Source organism: Pseudophryne corroboree, chromosome 1 (assembly GCF_028390025.1).
Source record: "Pseudophryne corroboree isolate aPseCor3 chromosome 1, aPseCor3.hap2, whole genome shotgun sequence".
In the NCBI taxonomy this organism is placed as follows: Eukaryota; Metazoa; Chordata; class Amphibia; order Anura; family Myobatrachidae; genus Pseudophryne; species Pseudophryne corroboree.
In genome coordinates this window covers 520,752,269-520,772,439 of record NC_086444.1, presented here as the reverse complement: position 1 = coordinate 520,772,439, position 20,171 = coordinate 520,752,269, and the positions used below count along the sequence as shown (strand labels likewise).

Sequence of the window (20,171 nt, the reverse complement as noted above, 5' to 3'; positions counted from 1 at the left end):
GCGTGGGGGAGAGAGGGAAGAGACGGCTGGAGGCGTCATCCCCTGTGACAGCGGGGGAGGGGGAGGAAGCTGCCTTAGACGCCGCTGGAAGCATCCCCTGTGACTAGGGGTAGAGGAGGCTGGCTGTGCTCTGTGAAAGGGGGGGTGGGGGAGGAGGCTGTCAGTGCTGCTGGGAGGCATCCCCTGCCCCTGTCACCGTGCAGTGTGTGTGTGTGTGGGGGGGGGGGGGGTTAGGAGGCTGGCTGTGCCCTATCATTCACTATCCCCCTGTCACCCTCACCATGTCACCCACTATCCACCTGTCACCCTCACTATGTCACCCACTATCCACCTGTCACCCTCACTATGTCACCCACTATCCACCTGTCACCCTCACCATGTCACCCACTATCGCCCTGTCACCCTCACCATGTCACCCACTATCCCCCCGTCACCCTCACCATGTCACCCACTATCCCCCCCGTCACCCTCACCATGTCACCCACTATCCCCCGTCACCCTCACCATGTCACCCACTATCCACCTCTCACCATCACCATGTCACCCACTATTCCCGTCACCCTCACCATGTCACCCACTATCCCCCGTAACCCTCATGTCACCCACTATCCCCGTCACCCTCATTTCACCCACTATCCCCGTCACCCTCACCATGTCACCCACTATCCCCCCATCACCCTCACCATGTCACCCACTATCCCCCTGTCACCCTCACCATGTCACCCACTATCCCCCCGTCACCCTCACCATGTCACCCACTATCCCCCGTCACCCTCATGTCACCCACTATCCCCGTCACCCTCACCATGTCACCCACTATCCCCCCATCACCCTCACCATGTCACCGACTATCCCCCTGTCACCCTCACTATGTCACCTACTATCCACCTCTCACCCTCACCATGTCACCCACTATCCACCTGTCACCCTCACCATGTCACCCACTATCCCCCTGTCACCCTCACCATGTCACCCACTATCCCCCTGTCACCCACTATCCACCTGCCACCCTCACTATGTCACCCACTATCCACCTGTCACCCACACCATGTCACCCACTATCCACCTGTCACCCTCACCATGTCACCCACTATCCCCCTGTCACCCTCACCATGTCACCCATTATCTCCCTGTAGCTCTCTCTCCCTGTCACCCTCTCTACCTTTCACCCAGTGTCTCCATCACCTAGTATCTCCCTGTCTCCCTCACCGTCACCCACTATTTTTCTGTCACCCAATGTCTTTTTGTAAGCCACTATTTCCCTGACACTTTCTATCTCCCTGTCACACCTCCTTGCTGAGAAATGCCTCATGAAAAGCAGCTCCCCCCTCTCTGCCTCCTTACTGAGGGAGCCGCACAGTTCTGCCTGTTGCTGCCGCTGCTGCCAGAGCCTGTCTCACTTACCACAGGCAGAGCAGCAGTGGCGATGGCGGCATGAAGAGATGTGCCGCTCACCCGCCCAGGAAGACCACACTATCTCAGGCAGCTCTGAGTACTCTCCGAGTCCCCAGCTCCGCCTCCCCAGTGGGCTGCTCTAAATCAAAGTGATAGCCGTAGCACACAGACAGAATCCCACGTGTGACAGGCTGCTGCCTCTTCCTAAAGAAAAGAGGAGGCGCTACTTACACTCCAAATATATGGTAATCAGCAGTCGGGGGGGGGGGGGGGGGGGGTAGTGGCTCTCCGTATGTTATAATCTGTATGTGAATGTTTAATCCACACTTGGATTTAGAGTATTTCATTTGTTCTAATAAAGCTATTTTTATATGCCCCTTCCCTCACTCCCTGTAAGTCCATCCTCGGTGCCCCTGCCCTTACCCTCCCTGTAACTCCCCCCTCAGTGCCCCTGCCTTGACCCTCCCTTTAACACCCCATCAGCACCCATGCCCTCACCCTCCCTGTAACTCCCCGTCAACATCCCTGCCCTCACCCTCCATGTTGCTCCCCCCTCAGTGTGCACTCATCCTCCTTCTAACTCCCCCCTCAGCATCCCTACTCTCACCCTCCCTGTAACTCTCCCCTCAGCGTCCCAGTCCTCATCCTTCCTGTAACTCGACCCTCAGTGCTCCTTCGAACTCCCTGTCAGCACCCATGCCCTCACCCTCCCTGTAACTCCCCGTCTGTGTCCCTGCCCTCACCCGCCCATGTAACTACCCATCAGTGTCCCTGCCTCACCCGCCATGTAACGCCCCGTCAGCATCTCTGCCCTCACCCTCCCTGTAACTCCCCCCTCAGTGCTCCTCACGCTCCTTCTAACTCCCTGTCAGCGCCCATGCCCTCACCCTCCCTGTAACTCCCCGTCTATGTCCCTGCCTTCACCCTCCCTGTAACTCCCATGGCCACTACTATCAGTCACCATGACGCCAGCACTGCACTGGTCACTGCTAGTGCTTGACCTACTCTCCCTGCTACATGGGGCACATGGTGGGAAACTAGAGTGGCATGGGAGAGCTGAGCTGCTTATTTTGCTGTTCTGTGTTCAAATAGTCGCCACCTCCAGGGGTAGTGTATATTTGCCGTGCAAGTGTTCGACTGCATGTGTACGCCGAGCTGCTAAAATCCACTAAAATCCACTTTGTGCAGTCTCTGCGCAGCCTACGACTTACTCCTATAGTGCGATCACATCAGGCTGATCGGGCCGGAGCTGACACCAGATACCCTCCCTGAAAACGCTTGGGCACACCTGCGGTTTTCCGGACACTCCCAGTAAACGGTCAGTTTCCACCCACAAACTGCCACTTCCTGTCAATCACCTTGCAAACGCCCGTGCCAACGGATTTTTCGCATCATCCCCTCGATGACCAGCGACACCCTTTGTTGCTGTCCAACGCCACTGCGCCGTTGATACCTGATTGCCCACTGTGTGAAAACATACAGCAGCGATCAGATCTGAATGACCCCCTTAGTGTGGATCTGGCCTTCTCAGTGTATTTCAGGTGGATCTGGCCTTTAGCGATTCAGCAATTTAGGGGCGCCAAAATGAGACTATATCTTGCCCCCCCCAACCTAAAAACGTTCTGACGCCCCTGGTACCAGGGCCGGCGCTACCACTATGCAGCTTTAGGCAGCTGCCTAGGGGCGGCGACCACTGGAGGGCGGCACCACACACTGAATAAATTAAAAGCTGGCAGCTCCCCCCCGCGATTGGCTCGCACGTCATGTTGCCCGTTTCCCTCCCCGCTCTCTGCGATTGGACTCCCCTGTATGTTACCCGCTCCCCCCGTAATTGTGTTCATGAATGTTACCGCGCCCCTCCTGCATCTTTTTCTCCGCTGCTGGCACTATCGCGGGTAGAGATGAGCTTTGAGGGGAAGAGTTACTAGCGTATGTGACAGTGAGAGGGGCGCCGGGCAGCCTGGGCCACGCCCCCAGCCTATCTGGAAGGCCAAGCTGCATCCCCGGCTTTGTCGGCTTCTCAGCGGCGGCTCACTCTAGACGCCGGGCGGGCCCGCGGCTGTGCGGCGATTGGCAGGGCCTTGCGTGTTGGTAAAACTGTGTCTGGTCCTGGTAAGCAAGATAACCTGGAGCCCCATATTCCTGCATTTCCGGAGCCACCATCTGGTAGTGACAGGTAATATATGGAATATATTATGTAGCAGCAGCACAAGTGAATGGGGCTAACCCTCCTCCCACTATTACCAGGTTAATCCACCATACCTCACCCTGTTACCAGGCTAATCTCCTCCACAGACCCCCCCCCCCCCCCCCCCCACCAGGTTAACCCACCCTCGAGACTGACCACACCTCCTCCCCCCTGATACCAGGCTAATCCCCCCTGCCCCCCCCCCCCCACCAGCCTAATCTCCCCTCCTCTACCTGTCACCAGCTAACTCCCTCAGCAAACTAATCCCCCTCCTCCCCCTGTCACCAGGCTGACCCACCCCCCCTCACCAAACTAATCACCCCTCCTCACCAGGTTAACCCCCCTCACCAGCCTAATCCCCCTCCTCCCCCTGTCACCAGGCTCACCCCCTCAGCAAACTAATCCCCCTCCTCCCCCTGTCACCAGGTTAATCCCCCCTCCTCGCCCCCTCACCAGCCTAACCCCCTCCTCCTGTCAGCAGGCTAACCACCCCCCTCCCAAATGAATTCCTATTCCTCTCCCTCTCACTAGGCTAATTCCCCCTCCTCCCCCTGTCACTAGGCTAATCCCCCTCCTCTCCCTGTCACCAGGCTAATCCCCCTCCCTCCCCCTGTCACTAGGCTAATCCCCCTCCTCTCCCTGTCACCAGGCTAATCCCCCTCCTCTCCCTCTCACCAGGCTAATTCCCCCTCCTCCCCCTGTCACTAGGCTAATTCCCCCTCCCCTCCCTGTCACCAAGCTAATCCCCCTCCTCCCCCTGTCACTACTAGGCTAACCCCCCCCCCCCCCCCATACCAGCATAACCCCCCTACTCCCAATGTTCAGGCTAACCCCCCTACAGACATATCACTCTTCCTCCCCCTGTCACCAGGTTAACACCCCCCTTCCCCTCACCAGGCTAATCTCCCCCTCCCCCGGTTTATACCCCCTCTTCCCTCCGTCACCCAGCTAATCCCCCCTCTTCCCCTTGTCACCAGGCTAATACCCCTCTTCCCCTGTCACCAGGCTAATACCCCTCTTCCCCTGTCACCAGGCTAATACCCCTCTTCCCCTGTCACCAGGCTAATACCCCTCTTCCCCTGTCACCAGGCTGATCCCCCACTTACTCACCAGAACACCAGACTGTTCCCCCCCCCCCATCTTTCTCCCATCTTCTATTGTTCTTGCCCCATATCTCCTGCTGTTTTCCTCCCATCTAGCACCTGATCTTCTTTCATCCCCCTTCTGCCTCCATCTTCCCCTGTTCTCCCACCCCGTCTCCCTCCCTTCTTCCTGCCATCTTACCTTCTCTCTCTAATCTCCTACTGTTCTTTCCCCTGTATCTCTCCCGTCTTCATCGCATCTAGCCCCCTGTTCTTTCTCCCATCCCCCTTGTGCCTCCCATCTTCCCCTGTTCTCCCGTCTCCCTCCATTCTTCCTGCCATCTTACTTCTCTCTCCGATCTCCTACTGTTCTTCCCCCTGTATCCCTTCCGTCTTCCTCCCATCTAGCCCCTATTCGTTTCCCTGTCTCTCCCGTCTTCCTCCCATTTAGACCCTATTCTTCCTCCTGTCTTCCTCCCATCTTCCACTGTTCTTCTCCTTTTTCCTTCCCTTTTAATAAAATAACTTTTGTAATATAATAAGAAAAGCGCTGAGATTTTTCTGTTTCAAACACACATACATACATACATACATACACAAAAATATATACAGCGCTGTTCCCACCCCCATACCAGTGGCCACACCCCCCACCATGCTGGTCACACCCCTTGTGGTGGCACACAATAGGCCCTTCATAGATTTCAGCTCCAGGCCCATGAGGACCTTAATCTGGCACTGGGTGTCCCAGAGAACCCGGCCCCCCGCCTGCCAGTAGGACCAACACCTGGACACGGAAGAGGAGGCTGCACTGAGAAGATGACAGCCGGGTCCGTGGATGGCAAAGCGAGCTGACATCTGCGTGGAGTGGCGCACAGCCGGGGGGTTACCCTCTGACCTTGTGTTAGTAAGTGGTGTCTGTTTATTGTGTTTGTGTAAGTAAGTGGTGTTTGTGTGTCAGTAGTTGGTGTCTGCATTCTTGTCAGTAAGTGGTATCTATGTAGGGTGTATGTGTGTGTGTCACTAAGTGGTGTCTATGTGCATTTGTGTCAGTAAGTGGTGTGTGTATTTGCGGCAGTAAGTGGTGTCTGTGTGCATTTATGTCAGTAAGTAGTGTTTTTGTGTGTGCCAGTAAGTGGTGTCTGTGTAGTATGTGCATTTGTGTCAGTAAGTGGTGTGTGTGTGTGTGTCAGTAAGAGTTTGTGTCGGCAAGTGGTGTCTGTGTAGTGTGTGTGTCAGTAAGTTGTATCTTTGTCAGCAAGGGGTGTCTATGTACATGCCAGTAAGTGGTGTCAGTAAGGGGTGTACTGTATATCTGTAAGTAGTGTGTGTGTGTCAGTAAAGGGTATATGTCAGTAAGTATCTGTGTCAGTAAATTTGTGTCAGTAAGGTATTTCTGGGTATGTATATGCCAATAACTGGTGTCTGTCAGGGGTATTTGTCAGTAAGGGGCATCTGTGTCAGTAAGAGGTATCTGCCAGTAACTAGTGTCTATGTCAGTTAGGGGGTGTCTGTCAGTAAGTATGTATGTATGTGCCAACAAGTGATGTCTGTGTCAGTAAGTAGTGGTAGTGTATATGTGTCAGTGTGTTTGTGTCAGCGGAATTTGTGTCAGTGAGTGTGCTTTTTTTTTTACATATATATTTTTTTTTTAAGGGACGGTCTCTTTTTGACAACTGTGGAACTTCTAAGAAGTCACTGCAACACTTTTTCATGAGGGGTGGGTGGGTGTGAGGGTAGGGGGGCAGCAGGCAGAGGTTTTGCCTAGGGTGCCGAGAAGCCTTGCACCGGCACTGCCTGGTACTACACCAATGGGTGCATGCATATCACACCATATTACACCAGTGGGTGCATATCATATTTTCTATAGTGTAAGTGTGTAAGTTGTTACAGAAATCTGAGGCTCCGCTCCAGTATTAGTGGAACTATAATTCCCAGCATGTCAATGCAGAGGTAGGGGACAATGCAGGTCCCCTATCTCTGCTCTACGGGTGCACTACAGAAATAGCGGCATCTAGTGGCGTAACTGGTAACTACATGTCATCACAAACATGAATCCCCCCTTGACTTGCGCATCCCAGCACAATATCAACAGACCCTCCAACATGACCCGCCCCACTAGGTACAAAATGCTCTGTTTCTGGACTTCCCTCTTAATTTATGATTTCCATCACCTGTGTTGAACTAGTTAAATGATAAGAAAGCTGTTTCTTCACAGGTGATGGCAATAATAAATTAAGAGGGAAGTCCAGAAACAGAGCATTTTGTACCTAGTGGGGCGGGTCATGTTGGAGGGTATGTATCAATGTTTCTGTCAGTCTCTCAATAGCAGTTATGGAATTGCGCAGCTTTATCGGGATTCCCACGCTATAGCACTCTTCCTTATAGTTAAACTGTAAATGAAGCCTACTCTATATAAAACCAGATAATGATAATATGTATTTTTTTTTTAACTAAAGCTAATAGTTTCTAACTACATCGGGGAACATAAAAAATTTAAGCATAGTTAGGAACAAAACCGAATGCTAATTGTTACTTTAGAATATACTATAGCTGCCTATTAGAAGCATTCACTGACACATGAAAAACTAGCCATCAACAAATATGGCGCGGTCGGTATACCCCTCCTCACCAAGCTTTATTTGTATGTAAACGTGTCTTCACATTTTGATGACGATTTACGCAAACGTAAGTTGATGGCACGACGCATGCGCTCTGGGGAGAGTTACGGAATCGCTGTGTGCACGTGTGCTCGTGGTGGCTGTGATACGGGAGCGGGTGACCCCATCTGCAATACGGTGTGTTTTATGTCCCACGTCGTCTCCATGGAAACTTTGTTCCCCTTCACTTTGTGCTTCCATACCGACTAGCCTGAACCTAACGTGTGTGTGTCAGTATCGCCCTATGCCTACACCCTAGCCTTGGCTATCAGAGCTTGCATTTGCTTTTAATGTAGTGCGTGTAATCTCTTTACCCTAACACCACTTATTTCTTTGCTAGTTTGTGATGTCATGTTTTTGGTTTGCGTGTTTTTTTTTGTTTTTTTTTAGATGTTATTACATCTATTACATCTTACAGTTATTATTTATACATTAATTTTTGAAGGTATCCAGATGGGTGGTCTTCAGTATGCCGGCTGACGGGATCCAGGCGCACAGTATACCGGCGCCGGGATCCCGACAGCCGACATACCGACACTTATTCTCCCTCGTGGGGGTCCACGACCCCCCTGGAGGGAGAATAAAATAGTGTAGCGCGCCACCGTGCCTGTAGCGTGGCGAGTGCAGCGAGCCCGCAAGGGGCTCATTTGCGCTCGCCACACTGTCGGTAAGCCGGCGGTCGGGCTCCCGGTGCCGGTATGCTGGTCGCCGGGAGCCCGACCGCCGGCATATCGTAGTGAACCCATCCAGATAATAGGTCGACAGTCAATAGATCGACATAGTCTAAAGGTCAACAGTTTAAATTTTTGACATGACAACGGGTGTGCGTCATATGGTTGACATGAGTTTTTGGTATATTTTTTTAACTTTTTCATCCTTTACCGGCTATGTGGACTACTATTGGGAATCTTAACCTGCCCAAAGTGGGATACCAATTTGGGTCCCACGTGATGGAAGGTCAAATTTGACACACAAAAAAACCCTGAAAAGCTTATGTCTACCTTTTCATGTGTTGTCCATTTTCGTGTTGACATTTTGAACCCGTCATTGTGTGCATGTCGACCATTTGGTGGCGACCTATTATACCATAACCATGAATTATTGAGTTAGCTTGTGATACCGATTTGATCCCGATGTGCACTCCCGTGGGGTCAGTATCGCAAGGCTAGATTGACTGTGCAGGCAAGTCAGTCTTGACTATCTAGTGCAGGCATTCCCAACCACGGTCCTCAAGGCACACTAACAGTCCTGGTTTTAGTGATATCCAGGCTTAAGCACAGGTGCCTTAATTAGTTGCTCAGTTATTTTGATTTAACCATCTGTGCTGCAGCCTGGATATCACTAAAACCTGCACTGTTGGTGTGCCTTGAGGACTGTGGTTGGGAATACCTGATCTAGTGTAATACCTAATATAAAGTATAGTCAAAATTGGCATGTAGACAAAATCGAAAGTACAAATAGTCAATATCTTTGCTATCTGTGCTCTGGGGGAGTTCAAGGGAAATCGCATAGTCAAAATCGAGCATAGCAAGGATCTCACAGTGTGTACACAACTTTAAGTGGCAGATTCAATTAGCCGCAGGTTAAGTCACTTGATCTGTTTCTGCGGCTTAAGTGCCAGAATGTATTCAATTACAGACCTGTGATCAACCCACAAGCTGCGCAAAGGCAACAGTAAACACTGAATTGTACTTGCAGCTTTGGAATCTGCATATAAGGGGTAAACTCACTATTCGTTTTGGTTCTATTACAAAACCAACAGGTCTAGATGGCGTGTTGCTGTCTGGCAAATGTGAATATACTAACCATCGGCTTTCAGCTTCAATTAAAACTGTACAATTTAGGGGCGATTCTGTCCTGATCGCATGCTGCCGGTCATCGCAGCGCAGCGATCAGGTCAAAAGTGCGCCGATGGCTGTCGTTGCCTAACGATCGCCTCTGCCTGATTGGCAGGCAGATACAGTCGCTGGACGGAAGGGGGCAGCACAGCGGCATTTGGTCGCTGTTTTGTGAGCGTGGTCCGGCCAATGCAGGCGTAGCTGGACCGTGCAGGGGACGGGCCACAGCGGCAGTGTGATGTTACACACAGCCGCTGCGACCTGGGCAGTGACGAGTAGCTCCCAGCCAGCACGCAAAAGCTGCGCTGGCCGGAAGCTACTCCTGAAGTGCCTGACATGCGGGACGGACTAGCCCTGTGCGGGGCGTGCCCTCGCATGGCAGTGTGCCTGATCGTAGCCCTGCAAAATTTTGCAGGGCTACGATCAGGTCTGAGTTAGGCCCTATGTCAGTAGTTTTTGACTGCTGTATTTGTTGTTGGTTTTGACTCTTTCCAATTAATACCGATGAGAAATTGAAGTTAAAAACTAGAAAAATAAAGCATGGGGTCCTATCCCCAGAAATCCATAATCCGTCCCGGACCTCTGAGCCTAGGCTGGTATTGCAAATAGGAGGCCAAAATAATTATTTCTAAAGTTAGGTACACACTGTCAGATTTTTTTGGTCGGCCCGACAATCAGCTGTTTTTTCCGGCAAATTGTAGGCACCAATATCTGAGCTACACACTTATAGATTTGTTTTTAAAGGTAATTATTTTCTGCTACATCAAACTGCATTTGCATATGTCCACCCACAAGGAGGATGACATAGTGACAGAAAAACATAGGAAATATGCGCAGATTATTGAGAATGCACACACTCACTACTCAATGCTGGGAGATTGTGGCCTAAATTTTTGGTTTGGGACGACAGATCGCAAAATTGATTGCTCGTGTATATGGGCAAGATTTCCCAGAATTATAGTCGAAACGCCGAAATGATCCTTCGTACGCTATACAATAAATTTGGCTGAAAACCTGATTCAATAATTGTATAGTGTGTACCTAGCTTTAGAATACGGTATCCGTTCACATGGTCGACCATGTTATGGTCGACAGTCATTAGGTCGACCACTATTGATTGACATTGACATGGTCGACATGGACACATGGTCGACACATGAAAATGGTCGACACATGAAAAGGTCGACATGAGTTTTTTAACTTTTTTTTTTCTTTTGGGGAACTTTTCCATACTTTACGATCCACGTGGACTACGATTGGAACGGTAAACTGTGCCGAGCGAAGCGGTAGCGGAGCGAAGGCACCATACCCGAAGTTCGCTCGCCATGCGAGGGGACGCGGTGCACTAATTGGGGTTTCAAGTCACTTTACGCAAAAAAAGACACCAAAAAAGTTAAAAAAACTCATGTCGACCATTTTCGTGTGTCGACCATGTGTCCATGTCGACCACGTCAATGTCGACCAATAGTGGTCGACCTAATAACTGTCGACCATAACATGGTCGACCATTCATACCGGAACCTTAGAATACACTTCAGCACATTAAATAAGACATGTCTTTGTTATTAAAAAAGTGGATAGAGTTGAGAAAACCCAGTGTGCCTTGTTGTACGCAATAAAACAATCTAACATGCACTCTTCCCTCTTCCTCCCCCCCCCCCCCCCGTTCCAATATGAGGCTTTTACTATATAAGGGGAGCATTGTTAGAGTGGTATAGTCTATTTCTCTAACGTCCTAGTGGATGCTGGGCACTCCGTAAGGACCATGGGGAATAGCGGGCTCCGAAGGAGGCTGGGCACTCTAGAAAGATCTTAGACTACCTGGTGTGCACTGGCTCCTCCCACTATGACCCTCCTCCAAGCCTCAGTTAGATTTCGTGCCCGGCCGAGGTTGGATGCACACTAGGGGCTCTCCTGAGCTCTTAGAAAGTTATAATCTTAGAATTTGTTATTTTCAGTGAGACCTGCTGGCAACAGGCTCACTGCAGCGAGGGACTAAGGGGAGAAGAAGCGAACTCGCCTGCTTGCAGCCGGATTGGGCTTCTTAGGCTACTGGACACCATTAGCTCCAGAGGGATCGACCGCAGGCCCAGCCTTGATGTTTGGTCCCGGAGCCGCGCCGCCGTCCCCCTTACAGAGCCAGAAGCAAGAAGATGGTCCGGAAAATCGGCGGCATGAAGACTCTGTCTTCACCAAGGTAGCGCACAGCACTGCAGCTGTGCGCCATTGCTCCTCTCACACACTTCACACTCCGGTCACTGAGGGTGCAGGGCGCTGGGGGGGGCGCCCTGAGGCAGCAATAAAAACACCTTGGCTGGCTAAAATACCTCAATATATGGCCCCAGGGGCTATATATGAGGTAAATACCCCTGCCAGAATTCCATAAAAAACGGGAGAATAGGCAGCGGAAAAGGGGCGGAGCCTATCTCCTCAGCACACTGGCGCCATTTTTCCCTCACAGCTCGGCTGGAGGGAAGCTCCCTGGCTCTTCCCTGCAATTCTACAGTACAGTAAGAGGGAAAAGAGAGGGGGGGCATTAAAATTGGCACTGTATACAGCAGTGATTTTCAACCTTTTTCAATTCGCGGCACACTCATAAGATTTTTCAATTGCCAAGGCACACCATCAGTGCGCCACAGGGAAAAAAAACACATTGGTCCCCACAGTAATTAAACAGACGGGATGCCGCTGTCGGTATACTGACAGCCAACATCCCGTTTGTCAGTAAAACATATATATTCCTGAATCCTTAATAATGCCACACGCTGTCCCCCCAGTAATTCCACTCACTGCCCCCCATAATAATTGCTGCTGTTCACATCTCCTCCTCCCCCCCCCCCCCGATTCCAAACATTGCTTACATAAATAAATACATTTTTTATTTTAAATGTAAAACCTGCAGCTGAGCTGTGATGGCAGCATGGATGGAGGAGCTGCAGTGGTCAGTGGACGGATGGGCACTCCAGGCAGGAATGCGACGTGGAGTGGCCAGTTAGTGGGCGAGCAGGCACTGCAGGCAGGAATAAGACGTGGCCAACCAGAGAGTTGCCGCCCGCCGCAATCAATAGCCGGCTCGGGCAGCGCTGTGCAGTGTGCACTTCCGTGTACATGACTCATAGGTCACGCACGCGGAAGTGCAAACAGCACAGCGCTGCCCGAGCCGGCTATTGATTGCGGCGGGCGGAGGCTCTCTGGTTGGCAGGCGCCGATAGATCTGTCTGGCGGGCAGCAGCGGGGAGCATCTCTGGCGGCGGCACACCTAGATATCGCTCACGGCACACTAGTGTGCCGCGGCACAGCGGTTGAAAACCGCTGGTATACAGTATATTATATAAAAGCTATTAGGGACATAACTCAGTTAGTCCCTGTATATATATAGCGCTCTGGTGTGTGCTGGCATACTCTTACTCTGTCCCCCCAAAGGGCTTTTGTGGGTCCTGTCCTCGTTTAGAGCATTCCCTGTGTGTCTGCGGTGTGTCGGTACGGCTGTGTCGACATGTTGAATGAGGAGGCTTATATGGTGACAGAACAGAGGCCGATATATGTGATGTCGCCCCCTGTGGGGCCGACACCAGAGTGGATGGATAGGTGAAAGGTATTAACCGACAGTGTCAACTCCTTACATAAAAGGGTGGATGACGTAACAGCTGTGGGACAGCCGGCTTCGCAGCCCGCGCCTGCCCAGGCGTCTCTAAGGCCATCAGGGGCTCAAAAACGCCCGCTCTCTCAGATGGCAGACACAGATGTCGACACGGAGTCTGACTCCAGTGTCGACAAGGTGGAGACATATACACAATCCACTAGGAACATCCGTGACGTGATCCCGGCAATAAAAAATGTGTTATACATTTCTGACTTTAACCCAAGCACCTCTAAAAATGGGTTTTAGGTTTGGGGAGAAAAAACAGGCAGTGTTTTGTTCCCCCATCAGATGAATAAATGAAGTGTGTGAAAGCGTGGGTTCCCCCCGTTAAGAAACTGGTAATTTATAAAAAGTTACTGATGGCGTACCCTTTCCCGCCAGGTGGATAAGTTACGCTGGGAGATATCCCCTAGGGTGGATAAGGCGCTCACACGTTTTTGTCAAAAAAGGTGGCACTGCCGTCTTAGGATACGGCCACTTTAATAGGTACCTGTTGATAAAAAACAGGAGGCTATCCTGAAGTCTGTATTTACACACTCGGGTACTAGACTGAGACCTGCAGATAGTGCTGCTGCAGCGTGGTCGGTGACCCTGTCAAACAGGGATACTAGTTGGCAAACATAAAAACATATTAAAGACGTCGTCTTATATATGGGGGATGCACAGAGGGATATTTTGCCGGCTGGCATCCAAAATAAATGTAATGTCCATTCTGTCAGGAGGGTATTAGAGACCTGTCACTGGACAGGTGATGCTGACTTAAAAAGCGCATAGAGAGCCTTATAAGGGTGAGGAATTATTTGGGGATGGTCTCTGGGACCTCGTATCCACAGCAACTGCTGGGAAGAAATAATTTTACCTCAGGTTTCCTCACAGACAAAGGTACAGTCCTTTCGGCTTCAGAAAAGCAAGCGGGTCAAATGGCGCTTCCTTTCTGTACAGAGACAAGGGTAGAGGGAAAAAAGCTGCACCAGTCAGCCTGTTCCCAGAATCAAGATTCTTCCCCCGCCTCCTGTGAGGCCACACCATGACGCGGGTGCTCCACAGGTGTAGCCAGGTACGGTGGGGGGCCGTCTCAAAAATTTTCAGCAATTAGTGGGCTCGCTCACAGGTGGATCCCTGTTTCTTTCAAGTAGTATTTCAGGGGTACAAGCTGGAATTCGAGATGTCTCCCCCCAGCCGTTTCCTAAAATATGCCTTGCTGACAACTCCCTCAGGCAGGGAGGCTGTGCTAGAGGCAATTAATAAGCGGTATTCCCAGCAGGTAATACTCAAGGTGCCCCTACTTCAACAAGGACGGGGTTACTATTCCACACGGGTTGGGGTACCGAAACCGCATGGTTCGGTGTGACCCATTTTATATTTAAAATCCTTGAACACAAAAATTCAAGTTCAAGATGGAATCGCTCAGGGCGGTTATTCCAAGCCTGGACGAGGGGGATTACATGGTATCCTGGGACATCAAGGATGCTTACCTGCATGTCCCCATTTACCATCCTCGCCAGGAGTACCTCAGATTTGTGGTACAGGATTACCATTACCAAGTCCAGACACTGCCGTTTGGACTGTACATGGCACCGAGGGTGTTTTATCAAGGTAATGGCCGAAATGTTGATACTCCTTCAAAAAAAGGGAGTTGTAATTATCCCGTACTTGGACAATCTCGTTATAAGGGCGAGGTCCAAGGAGCAGTTGGTAGTCGGGGTAGCACTATTTTGGAAAGTGCTACAACAGCATGGTTGGATTCTAAACAGTCCAAAGTCACAGCTGGTTCCTATGACACGTCTACTGTTCCTGGGGATGGTTCTGGACATAAACCAGAAATAGTGTTTCTCCCGGAGGAGAAAGCCAAGGAGTTGTCATCTCTAGTCAGAGACCTCCTGAAGCCAAAATAGGTAGCGGTGCATCATTGCACGCGAGTCCTGGGAAAAATGGTAGCTTCCTACGAAGCAATCCCATTAGGCAGGTTCCATACAAGAACTTTTCAGAGGGACCTGTTGGACAAGTGGTCCGGATCGCATCTTCCGATGCATAGGCTGATAACCCTGTCTCCAAGGACCAGGGTATCTCTACTGTGGTGGCTGCAGAGTGCCCATCTTCAAGAGGGCCGCAGGTTCGGCATACAGGACTAGGTCCTAGTGACCATGGATTCCAGCCTTTGAGGCTGGGAGGCAGTCACACAGGGAAGAAATTTCCAGGGACTTTGGTCAAGTCAGGTTATTTCCCTACACATAAATATTCTGGACCTGAGGGCCATTTACATTGCCCTGAGGCCGGCAAGGCCTCTGCTTCAAAACCAGCCGGTACTGATCCAATCAGACAACATCACGGCAGTCGCCCATGTAAACCAACAGGGCGGCACAAGAAGCAGGATGGCGATGGCAGAAGCCACAAGGATTCTCCGATAGGCGGAAAATCATGTGTTAGCACTGTCAGCAGTGTTCATTCCCGGAGTGGACAACTGGGAAGCAGATCTTCTCAACAGACACGACCTCCACCCGGGAGAATGGGGACTTCCTCCAGAAGTCTTCCAATAGGATTGTACACCATTGGGAAAGGCCACAGGTGGACATGATGGCGTCCCGCCTCAACAAAAAGCTATAAAAGATATTGCATCGGGTCAGGGGACCCTCAGGCGATAGCTATGGATGCTCTGGTAACACCGTGGGTGTACCAGTCGGTTTATGTGTTCTCCCCTCTGCCTCTCATACCAAAGGTACTGAGAATAATAAGAAGGCGAGGAGTAAGAACGATACTCGTGGATGGCCAAGAAGAGCTTGGTACCCAGAACTTCAAGAATTTATATCAGAGGACCCATGGCCTCTGCCACTCAGACAGGACCTGCGGCAGCAGGGGCCCTGTCTGTTTCAAGACTTACCGCGGCTGCGTTTGTCGGCATGGCGGTTGAACGCCGGATCCTGAAGGAAAAGGGCATTCCGGAGGAAGTCATTCCTACGCTTACTAAAGCCAGGAAAGAGGTTACAGCAACTCATTATCACCGCATATGGCGAAAATATGTTGCATGGTGTGAGGCCGAAAGGGCCCCAACAGAGGAATTTCAACTAGGTCGATTTCTGCATTTCCTGCAAGCAGGAGTGACTATGGGCCTTAAATTGGGTTCCATTAAGGTACAGATCTCGGCTCTGTCGATTTTCTTTCAAAAAGAACTAGCTTCAGTACCTGAAGTTCAGACATTTATAAAAGGAGTGCTGCAGAGTCAGCCCCCGTTTGTGCCTCCTGTGGCACCTTGGGATCTCAACGTGGTGTTGAGTTTCTTAAAATCACATTGGTTTGAACCACTAAAAACCGTGGATCTGAAATATCTCACGTGGAAGGTGGTTATGTTATTGGCCTTGGCTTCTGCCAGGCGAGTATCAAAGTTGGCGGCTTTGTCTTGTAAAAGCCCTTATTTGATTTTCCATATGGATAGGGCAGAATTGAGGACTCGTCCCCAGTTTCTCCCAAAGGTGGTGTCAGCGTTTCACCTGAACCAGCCTATTGTGGTGCCTAGGCTACTAGGGACTTGGAGGACTCCAAGTTGCTAGACGTTGTCAGGGCACTGAAAATATATGTTTCCAGAACGGCTAGAGTCAGAAAATCTGACTCGCTGTTTATCCTATATGCACCTAACAAGCTGGGTGCTCCTGCTTCTAAGCAGACTATTGCTCGTTGGATTTGTAGTACAATTCAGCTTGCACATACTGTGGCAGGCCTGCCACAGCCAAAATCTGTCAATGCCCATTCCACAAGGAAGGTGGGCTCATCTTGGGCGGCTGCCCGAGGGTTCTCGGCTTTACAATTTTGCCGAGCAGCTACTTGGTCAGGGGCAAACACGTTTGCAAAAATTCTACAAATTTGATACCCTGGCTGAGGAGGACCTGGAGTTCTCTCATTCAGTGCTGCAGAGTCATCCGCACTCTCCCGCCCGTTTGGGAGCTTTGGTATAATCCCCATGGTCCTTACAGAGTTCCCAGCATCCACTAGGACGTTAGAGAAAATAAGAATTTACTCACCGGTAATTCTATTTCTCGTAGTCCGTAGTGGATGCTGGGCGCCCATCCCAAGTGCGGTTTATCTGCAATACTTGTACATAGTTATGGTTAACTAAATCGGGTTATTGTTGAGCCATCTGTTGAGAGGCTCTATTGTTTCATACTGTTAACTGGGTTTCATATCACGAGTTGTACGGTGTGATTGGTGTGGCTGGTATGAGTCTTACCCGGGATTCAAAATCCTTCCTTATTGTGTACGCTCGTCCGGGCACAGTACCTAACTGAGGCTTGGAGGAGGGTCATAGTGGGAGGAGCCAGTGCACACCAGGTAGTCTAAGATCTTTCTAGAGTGCCCAGCCTCCTTCGGAGCCCGCTATTCCCCATGGTCCTTACGGAGTGCCCAGCATCCACTACGGACTACGAGAAATAGAATTACCGGTGAGTAAATTCTTATTATTTCTAGATCTGCCTTACATGCATTTTGTTTTTTTTTGTTTTTTACAGGCTTTGCCATGGAAGCAAAAAGTAAAAAGCAGTTCAAAACAAAACCGAAGCCTCAACACAAATCACCCAAGGGCACCACGTTTAAGATGAAAGGTAAATCTATTTGTAATTTAAAAGTATAGTGCAATCTGTCACTGAGAATTGCTCCAACTTTTGTCAAGGCCTTGGCTTATGTCTTTGTACATCAGAATTATTATAACCTGCTTTGTTTTTGAGATTGACGTGTTTTTTTTAACTCTGCCTAGGGTCTAATACCCCTTTTCCACTAAAGCATGGGTCGCAGCCGTGTCGCCTGACACGTCTGTGACCCATGCTACAGCCCCTTTTGAACAGCGCTCACCAACCCGGCATATTGCCGGGTTGGTGACGCTACTAGTGACACGGCAGGGGCGTCGCTGAGAGATCACATGATCTCCCAGCGCCGGCCTCCCTATACACTGTGAACGGGAGCCGTGTCTCCTCGACACGGCTCCCGTTCACACTAGACAGCTAGCTGGGTTGAACACGTGTTCAACCCGGCTAGCTACCCGGGTAGGATTCCCGGATCACTTGATCCGGGAATTTGCCGGGGAACCCTTTTCCACTAGGGCAAAACACGGGTAAATGCGCGCCCCTGCGCATTTACCCGTGTTTCTAAGAGCTAGTGGAAAAGGGGTATCAGTGAGTATTGTATTCAGGCTTTATCTTCTCCAAGATGATCTGAGACTTGCAGTGGGCAAGTATAGAATGACCTGTAGCTAATCAGATCATTAGACAGCTCAGTGATTTAAGGTGACCTGCCCACTCCTGTAGTCTTGTTCATGAGAACGATGCTTTGTGTGACAAGGACAGTGTGATGAGGTAAGCTGGAAGAGACAGACAGTAATACCCTTTTCTCTGACGTCCTAGTGGATGCTGGGAACTCCGTAAGGACCATGGGGAATAGCGGGCTCCGAAGGAGGCTGGGCACTCTAGAAAGATTTCAGACTACCTGGTGTGCACTGGCTCCTCCCACTATGACCCTCCTCCAAGCCTCAGTTAGAATTCGTGCCCGGCCGAGGTTGGATGCACACTAGGGGCTCTCCTGAGCTCTTAGAAAGAATAGACTTAGGTTTTTTATTTTCAGTGAGACCTGCTGGCAACAGGCTCACTGCAGCGAGGGACTAAGGGGAGAAGAAGCGAACTCGCCTGCTTGCAGCCGGATTGGGCTTCTTAGGCTACTGGACACCATTAGCTCCAGAGGGATCGACCGCAGGCCCAGTCCTTGGTGTTCGGTCCCGGAGCCGCGCCGCCGTCCCCCTTACAGAGCCAGAAGCAAGAAGATGGTCCGGAAAATCGGCGGCATGAAGACTCTGTCTTCACCAAGGTAGCGCACAGCACTGCAGCTGTGCGCCATTGCTCCTCTCACACTTCACACTCCGGTCACTGAGGGTGCAGGGCGCTGGGGGGGGGCGCCCTGAGGCAGCAATAATAACACCTTGGCTGGCTAAAATACCTCAATATATAACCCCAGAGGCTATATATGAGGTAAATACCCCTGCCAGAATTCCATAAAAAGCGGGAGAATAGGCCGCGGAAAAGGGGCGGAGCCTATCCTCAGCACACTGGCGCCATTTTTCCCTCACAGCTCGGCTGGAAGGAAGCTCCCTGGCTCTTCCCTGCAATATACAGTAACAGTAAGAGGGAAAAGAGAGGGGGGGCATTACATTTGGCAGTGTATATACATATATTATATGAAAAGCAGCTATTAGGGACATAACTCAGTTAGTCCCTGTATATATATAGCGCTCTGGTGTGTGCTGGCATACTCTCACTCTGTCCCCCCAAAGGGCTTTTTGTGGGTCCTGTCCTCTGTTGAGCATTCCCTGTGTGTGTGGGGTGTGTCGGTACGGCTGTGTCGACATGTTTGATGAGGATAATGAGGTGGAGGCGGAGCAGATGCATTTTGAAGGGACGTCACCCCCTGCGGGGCAGACACCCGAGTGGATGAACTTATGGAAAGAAATGAATGCACGTATAGATTCTTTACATAAGAAATTTGACGACATGCCAAATGTGGGACAGCCGGGATCTCAGCTCGTGCCTGTCCAGGTGCCTCAGGGGTCGTCAGGGGCTCTAAAACGCCCGCTACCTTAGTTTGCAGACCCGGATGTCGACACGGATACTGATAACAGTGTTGACGACGATGAGTCAAACCTAATGCCTGTCAGGGCCAGTCACTGCATGATTGAGGCAATGAAAGAGGTGTTAAACATTTCTGATTTACATCCAGGTACCACAAAAAAGGGTATTATGTTTGGGGAGAAAAAACTACCCGTAGTTTTTCCCCCATCAGATGAACTAAATGAAGTGTGTGAAGAAGCGTGGCTTTTCCCTGATAAAAAATTTGTAATTCCTAAGAAGGTACTAATGGCGTTCCCTTTCCCGCCAGAGGATAGGTCACGTTGGGAAACACCACCTAGGGTGGATAAAGCGCTCACACGTTTGTCAAAAAAGGTGGCACTACCCTCTCAGGATACGGCCGCCCTTAAGGAGCCTGCTGATGGAAAGCAGGAGGCAATCCTGAAGTCTGTATACACACACTCAGGCATTATACTTAGACCAGCTATTGCGTCAGCTTGGATGTGCAGTGCTGCCGCTGCATGGTCAGAAAAACTGTCAGAAAATATTGACACACTAGACAGAGACACTATTCTGCTAACGATTGACCATATAAAAGATTCAGTCTTATATATGAGAGATGTACAGAGGGAAATTTGCTCGCTGGCATCTAAAGTAAGTGCATTGTCTATCTCTGCTAGGAGATGCTTATGGACTCGTCAGTGGACGGGAGATGCAGATTCCAAGAGGCACATGGAAGTTTTGCCTTATAAAGGGGAGGAATTATTTGGGG

At 50.5% G+C, this 20,171-nt stretch overlaps 1 protein-coding gene across 4 annotated transcripts in view; it reads left to right on the top strand.

Annotated features, from left to right (window-relative positions):
* The window catches only part of PUM3 (pumilio RNA binding family member 3), a 236,768-nt gene that overhangs the window by 51,879 nt on the left and 164,718 nt on the right, over positions 1-20,171 (top strand). For 2 of the 4 annotated variants that reach the window (XM_063913956.1, XM_063913954.1), the window contains exon 2: positions 17,300-17,392. In XM_063913956.1, coding sequence (XP_063770026.1) covers positions 17,308-17,392 — 85 coding nt within the window. In that variant the 5' untranslated portion in view covers positions 17,300-17,307. The other 2 variants (XM_063913955.1, XM_063913957.1) reach the window with 2 other exon arrangements.